General features: G+C 42.3%; 1 protein-coding gene across 1 annotated transcript; it reads right to left on the reverse strand.

Moving 5' to 3' along the window:
• Nucleotides 1–3,293: 3,293 nt before the first annotated feature.
• Nucleotides 3,294–3,677, reverse strand: LOC136172565 (ribonuclease homolog). Its single transcript, XM_065941995.1, has one exon. It carries the CDS (start codon nucleotides 3,675–3,677, stop codon nucleotides 3,294–3,296), a length of 384 nt encoding a protein of 127 aa, XP_065798067.1.
• Between the last annotated feature and the right edge of the window lie 4,152 nt (nucleotides 3,678–7,829).

Consider the following 7,829-nt stretch of genomic DNA (forward strand, 5'->3'; position numbering starts at 1 on the left):
AGTCCCCTATAATGAAGAGGACATCTTTTGGGGGTGTTAGTTCTAAAAGGTCGTGTAGGTCTTCATAGAACTGTTCATGTTCAGCTTCTTCAGCATTTCTGTTTGGGACACAGACTTGGATTACTGTGATATTGAATGGTTTGCCTTGGAAACAAACAGAGATCATTCTGTCTTTTTTGAGATTGCATCCAAATACTGCATTTTGGACTCTTGTTGACTCTGACATCTGCTTCATTTCTTCTAAGGGATTCTTACCCACAGTAGTAGATATAACGGTCATCTGAGTTAAATTCATACTAGTAAAGTAATACTCAAAATTCTCCAAGCCAGGCTTCAACAATTCATGAACCATGAACTTCCAGATGTTCAAGATGTTCCAGATGGATTTAGAAAAGACAGAGGAACCAGAGATCAAATTACCAACATCTTCTGGATCATCGAAAAAGCAAGAGAGTTCCAGAAAAACATCTACTTTTGCTTTATTGACTACTCCAAAGCCTTTGACTGTGCGGATCACAACAAACTGTGGGAAATTCTTCAAGAGATGGGAATACCAGACCACCTTGCCTGCCTCTTGAGAAATATGTATGCACGTCAAGAAGCAACAGTTAGAACCAGACATGGAACAACAGACTGGTTCCAAATCGAGAAAGGAGTCCGTCAAGGGTATATATAGTCATCCTGCTTATTTAACTTATATGCAGACTACATCATGCAAAATGCCGAGCTGGATGAAGCACAAGCTGGAATCAAGATTGCTGGGAGAAATATCAATAACCTCAGATAGGCAGATGCAGAGAAGGCAATGCAACCCACTCCAGTACTCTCGCATGGGAAAGCCCATGGACGGAAGGGCCTGGTAGGCTGCAGTCCATGGGGTCGCAAAGAGTTGGACACGACTGAGCGACTTCACTTTCATTTTTCACTTTCATGCATTGGAGAAGGAAATGGCAACCCGCTCCAGTGTTCTTGCCTAGAGAATCCCAGAGACAGTGGAGCCTGGTGGGCTACCTAGATAGGGTCACACAGAGTCAGACACAACTGAAGCAACTTAGCAGCAGCAGCAGATAGGCAGATGACACCACACTTATGGCAGAAAGTGAAGAAGAACTAAAGAGTCTCTTGATGAAAGTGAAAGAGAAGAGTGAAAAAGTTGACTTAAAACTCAACATTCAGAAAACTAAGATCATGGCATCTGGTCCCATCACTGCATGGCAAATAGATGGGGAAACAATGGAAACAGTGACAGACTATTTTGCAGGAGGGGGGGGGCGGGCTCCAAAATCACTGCAGATGGTGACTGCAGCCATGAAATTAAAAGACACTTACAAAAAAAAAAGACGCTTGCTCCTTGGAAGAAAAGTTTTGACCAACCTAGACAGCATATTAAAAAGCAGAGACATTTCTTTGCCAACAAAGATCCATCTAGTCAAAGCTATGGTTTTTCTAGTAGTCATGTATGGATGTGAGAGTTGGACTATAAAGAAATTTAAGCACTGAAGAGCTGATGCTTTTGAACAATGGTATTGGAAAAGACTCTTAAGAGTCCCTTGGACTGTAAGGAGATCTAACCAGTCCATCCTAAAGGAAATCAGTACTGAATATTCATTGGAAGGACTGATGCTGAAGCTGAAACTCCAATACTTTGGCCACCTGCTGCGAAGAACCAACTCATTGAAAAAGACCCTGATGCTGGGAAAGATTGAAGGCAGATGGAGAAGAGGACGACAGAGGATGAGATAGTTGGATGGTATCACCAACTCGATGGACATGAGTTTGAGTAAGCTCCGGGGGTTGGTGATGGACAGGGAAGCCTGGCGAGTTGCAGTCCATGGGGTTGGGGGGACTCGGACGCAACCGAGCAACTGAACTGAACTGACTCTCTAGTTGTAATGCACAGGTTCTCATTGCAGTGGCTTCTCTTGATGCAGAGCATGGATTCTAGGATGTACAGGCTTCAGTAGTTGTGGCACATGGGCTCAGTAGTTGCAGCTCTCAGGCTCTAGAGTGAAGGCTCAATAATTTGTGGTACGCAGGCTTAGTCGCTCTGTGGTATGTGGGATCTTCCCGTACCAGGGATTTAACCCATGTCTCCTGCATTGGCAGGTGGATTCTTAGTCACTGTGCCACCAGGGAAATTCAAGGATAGATTTTAAAGTTTGGTTTTTTATATCAAAGTGGATATATAGTTTTTATTTATTTATAAACATCTTTATTAAATGATCTTTAAATCCATTAGAGAATAGCTGTTACTAATATGTCCAGTCCCTGAAGGGACATTCTTATTATAAAAGTAAGTGCACAGAACACTCATATAAGCATCCTTGATACATATGAGGTTTTGTGAGTTTTTTGTTAAAATGTTATTTGACATATAACATTTGTAAATTAAAGGTTTACAATATGTTGATTTGATACATTTATATATTATAATATGATTGTCATTGTATTGATACTCTGCACCTCTTTCATGTCACGTAATTATCATTTATTTTTAGTGGTTGAAATAATTAAGATATAGTCTCTTAGCAAGTTTGATGATTATAATAAAATATTGTTACATAGTTTTAATACTAATAGATACTACTATGTTACTTCCCCAAAAGTTTGTACCAAGTCATGTTCCTAATTCATTGTGTTGAATATAATATATATTATAATATATAAGCCAGTTATACATAATACAATGTGTATATGTGTAAATGCATGCCCATTTCACACTTTCACCTACCCACTGCTGGTGTTTAACACTTCTGGGATTTGTTTCTGCACAGGAGGGTTTCCCTCCAAACCCCTCTCTATTACCCACCCCCTTGGATGAAAGGGGACTGGAAACTCAAACACAGAGAACCATTCATAGTCAGTGCCCTTGAGAGTTTTATTAAAGCAGCAGGTTTAGGGGCAAAGGGGCTCAGCAGATCCCTGGGGCATAACTGCCCACAACTCACTCTGACTTTCTCTCCACCCTAGGGATTGAGGGACCAAGCCCCAGGAAAGAATTTAGCTTCAGCTTTCTCTCCCTCTGCAGCCAGGACAAAGCAATTAAATAGGGCAAGAACCAAAAGTCCCAAAGGGTGCTGACAAGTCCACCTGCCCTCTGCCTTCACCATCACTCTAACACAAATCCACAGGACTGACAGTGAGAAAGCAGGCGTTGGGGCTAGGACTCAGGGAACAGTGGGGGCCCAGACGCTGCAGGAATCCACACCAGCTGGGATTGAGCAGGACATCACAGAGGGAATGAGATGGGGTGAAGCAGAGCAGCGAACAGCCTTGATAGGAGACTACAGAGGCTATTCATCCAAATGAACTGGATGCTTGCCCGCACAGACTATTCTCACATCCCTCTGGAAGGTGACACTTTTATAGTAACAGTGTGGGGGCACAGCCACTGGGTGGAGAGTACACTGAATGACTTTGAAGATGATGAGGTGGCAGTTGTAAAGCTCAGACATCTTCATACATGTCACAGCTGGACCCTCGCAAAGGCCACGAGTGGTGAGTGATACACTGTGGACAAAGGTCTTGTTCTTCTCACAGTTCTTGTCAGTGGCCAGCCCTCGAACCTTCATCATCATGTCACAGTAATATTTCTGCTTGGCAGAGATCTTTGTTCTGGGCCTGTCAGTTTGGTGATGGAGGAGGTCTTGGGCCTCAGAGAAGGCCGGCTGGTTCATTAGGAGGAACAAGAGGAGAGTCCATGTCAGAAGCATGTTTTCTGTTAGAAAAATGGAGAAAGAAAGCAAAAAGGAGAAATCTGTCTCTTAGCTCAGAACACCAGATCTTTATGTGCTTGAAGTCCACCCCCCACCTCCCAGGATTACAAGTGCTCTCTACTTGTCTCCAATAACGCTGCTTTCTTGCACTCATTCCAGAAAACCTCTGTAGTCTTTCTTCCTTCCAACATCCATCTTCCCTTTCTTCTTTCCAAGTCTTCCTTCATTTCCTCTCATCCCACAGCCACAGCCCAGTATAGTCTTAATCATCTTCCTTAAGACTATACTCATCAAAGAAACTGGGCTAGAGGGATCCATCACTCAGAGAGGTGGGCGCCTTTCACCCCGTAATGGTCTTACATAAGAGAGCAAAACTGAAGCTCAGGTGATCCTTGATCTTGACACAAGCAGTAACACTAACTTAAAAAGTTCTTTACAATGATACTCTTCAACTTTTTATGTGCATCGGTTCTTGGCCTTTTGGCTAAGATCAAGTGTAAATTTTTTAAGTGCATTTATCTGGGGATCTTGTTAAAATACAGGTTCTGACTCAGTAGATTTGGGATGGAACCTGAGATTTTCATTTCTAAATGGCTGCCAGATGATTTTTATCCGTGGGTCACCCTTTAAATAACAAGGCTTTAGAGTTTAGGATTTACAAAAAACTCTCATATATATTGGTCATCACCCTCTCTGCAAGGTAAGATAAGTACTATGGTGACTCATTTTTAGTAACTGACTTTCAGAAGAGTTGAGTGAATTGCCCAAAGTCATACAACATCATGGAGCTGAACACAAATCTTAGAACCTCTAGGGCCTAGGAAAATTCTCTGTTCTGCTCTAATTTACATTAATCCAGTAGACCACTGCATTACCTATAAATACAAAGCACTTCCATTGAAAACCTACTTCATACCTGAATAAGAGAAAAGCTTCAACAACCACCCCTTGCTCTCATGTTTTTTCTGCCTACTTATAAGAACTTCACTTGGCCCCTTACACATTCCTATTTTCCCACTCCTCTGTCTAGGACCAAAGAAGAGTCACCACAACTACCTCAACCTCTTCAGTGAGACACCTCACATACCCAGTCTCAATCCTGTGTGCGCTCCTTCACTTGGTCCCAGGTTGACACTCCTAGAGAGTTAGATACTGGAGATTCCTTGGTTGGAAAAGTTTCTGAGCCTCTCTCCTCTTGGCTTCTGTTATTAGAGCACACAGCTGTAGGGGCTGGAGGCTGCAAGGGGTGAGGTTGAGTAACCTGGGTACTGACCCATCACTTTCTGACATTGCAAGATGCTGCAAATTTCTGGCCTGATACCCAAATCATACCTCATTCTACGCTCCATTTAATGAGTCCAAACATTGGGAGCAGGGTTTCTCTGGGATTAGATGACCTCACACAGCCTGAAGTGTGAAGAGAAGCAAAGGCAAGGAGCCTGGCCTCTTGGCCTTCGTCTCCACTCTCTGGTCCTATCTTTGCCACAAGTTATATAGCGAATGGGTCCTTGTTCCCTCTGTGGAGAAGCTAAGCAGCTCTTAAAGGCAAGAAACTACAACAACAGCAGAAGCTCCTCAGCCAATCTGGACCCAGCACAAGCAACAAGCCAGCCTCCATCACCTCTCTCTCCCGCAAACCCTAAACCCCCTAAGTAGCCTTGAGACTCTCAGACTAGAGAATCTAGCAATCAAAAGTTCTCAGGATAATAATATTTACAGTTTTCCATAGAGGAAAAGGCAATAAGAAAAGAAGTAAGGAGGAGCTGACAAACTGTTGAAGAGAACGGGCAGGGCCTAATTTCTGACGGAAGAAACAGGAAGCTGCTGACATTGACAACCACTCTCTTTAACACCCTCTTAGCTACTATGACTTAAGATCCAGACATCCAAAGACCTCTCTTCTCTCCACCACAGCTAGGGCTTTGTTCTCCAAATGTTTGCCCTGGAACCACACTAAAACAGCTCTCCAATGCCTTGGCAGCCTGATCTTTGCCTGACCTCTGCAGCCTTTGTCAACCTCCTGGGTTCAGTTCAGTTCAGTTCAGTCGCTCAGTCGTGTCCGACTCTTTGTGACCCCATGAATCGCAGCACGCCAGGCCTCCCTGTCCATCACCAACTCCCGGAGTTTACTCAAACTCATGTCCATCGAGTCAGGTCACTGTATCTGTTTCTCTGCCTGTTGATTCTTTCCGCCTGACCACTCAGTCCTTCTAGGCCTCCCTCTGTGCTCCAGAACTTTTTGTGTGATTCAGGCCTCACCTGACCTTCTACATGCTAATGCACAGGAACCATTATTCCCAGACCACAGGATATAGGACACTGAAGTAAAGAGATATTTACCTAGCAATGAAAAAGTATGTGGGTAGTAGAGTAGAATGAATATTTGAAATATGTAGAACTGTATCATATAATTAGAATGCCTATTCTAGGTATGTCATATAAGTGGAATCTTACAATATTTGTTCTAAGTGCTTTTCATTTTAAAGAATGTCTTTAAGGTCCATCTGTGTTCTAGCATGTACCAGAATATCATGCCTTTTTAAAGACTGAATAATATTCCATTGTATGGCTATACCACATTTTCTGTATCCATTCATCATTTGATAATTATTTGGTGTTTGTAAATTTTGGCTATCATGAATAATGCAGCTATGAACATTCATGTACAAATTTTTGTGAAAACATGGCTTTTAATCTAAGACTTGAGAAAGTGAAAGAATTAGGCAAGAAGAGCACAGTTAATGAAAGTGATGGTCAGGAATATAAGAAAAGATAGGACAAATAGCGTGAGGCCAGGTCATTTAGATCTTTGTAAGGACCATGGATTTCATTCTAATCATAATGCCAAAGCCATTGACTGAATCAGAGCTTTACACCGACATGATCTAACTTGTGTTTTAATACTGTCGCTGTTGCTGCTACATAGTGAATGGATTGTAGAGGGCAAAACACAGTAACCAGTTAAGGGGTGATCAGTCAGTTCAGTCACTCAGTCGTGTCCGACTTTTTGCAACCCCATGGACTGCAACACACCAAGATTCCCTGTCTATCACTAACTCCTGGAGCTTACTCAAACTCATGTCCATTGAGTTGGTGATGCCATCCAACCATCTCATCCTCTGTCGTCCCCTTCTCCTCCTGCCTTCAATCTCTCCCAGCATCAGGGTCTTTTCCAATTAGTCAGTTCTTGGCATCAGGTGGTCAAAGTATTGGAGTTTCAGCTTTAGAATCAGTACTTCCAATGAATATTCAGAACTGATTTTCTTTACGATGGACTGGTTGGATCTCCTTGCTGACCTAGGGGCTCTCAAGAGTCTTCTCCAACACCACAGTACAAAAGCATCAATTCTTCGGCACTCAGTTTTTTTATAGTCCAACTCTCACATCCATACATGACTACTGGGAGAACCATAGCTTTGACTAGACAGACCTTTGTTAGCAAAGTAATGTCTCTGCTTTTTAATATGTTGTCTAGGTTGGTCATAGCTTTTCTTCCAAGGAGCAAATATCTTTTAATTTCATGGCTGCAGTCACCATCTGCAGTGATTTTGGAGCCCAGAAAAATAGTCTGTCACTGTTTCCATTGTTTCCCCATCTATTTGCCATGTAAGTGATGGGACCAAATGCCATGATCTTAGTTTTCTGAATGTTGAGTTTTAAGCCAACTTTTTTCACTCTCCTCTTTCACTTTCATCAAGAGGCTCCTTAGTTCTTTGCCTTCGGCCATAAGTGTGGTGTCATCTGTATATCTGAGGTTATTGATATTTCTCCCGGAAATCTTGATTCTAGCTTGTGCTTCATCCAGTCTGGCATTTCTCATGATGTACTCTGCATATGAGTTAAATAAGTAGGGTGACAATATACAGCCTTGATGTACTCCTTTCCCGATTTGGAACCAGTCTGTTGTTCCATGTCCGATTCTAACTGTTGCTTCTTGACCTGCATAAGGGATGATAATAACCTGGATTAAGTACATAGCAGTAAATTTTGAAGATATATTTGTCTCCTTCACTAAGTTTAAGTTTTGAAGAAAAACAAACAACAATGAATTTAATAACCTTATTGACTTGAACAACTTTGGGATGAGTTTCACTAAACAATGTTTTCTTCCAG

This window comes from Muntiacus reevesi, chromosome 7, assembly GCF_963930625.1.
Source record: "Muntiacus reevesi chromosome 7, mMunRee1.1, whole genome shotgun sequence".
In the NCBI taxonomy this organism is placed as follows: domain Eukaryota; kingdom Metazoa; phylum Chordata; class Mammalia; order Artiodactyla; family Cervidae; genus Muntiacus; species Muntiacus reevesi.

Coding starts and splice junctions, on each gene's coding strand:
- LOC136172565 (XM_065941995.1), bottom strand. CDS start 3,677: ATGAACCAGCCGGCCTTCTCTGAGGCCCAAGACCTCCTCCATCACCAA.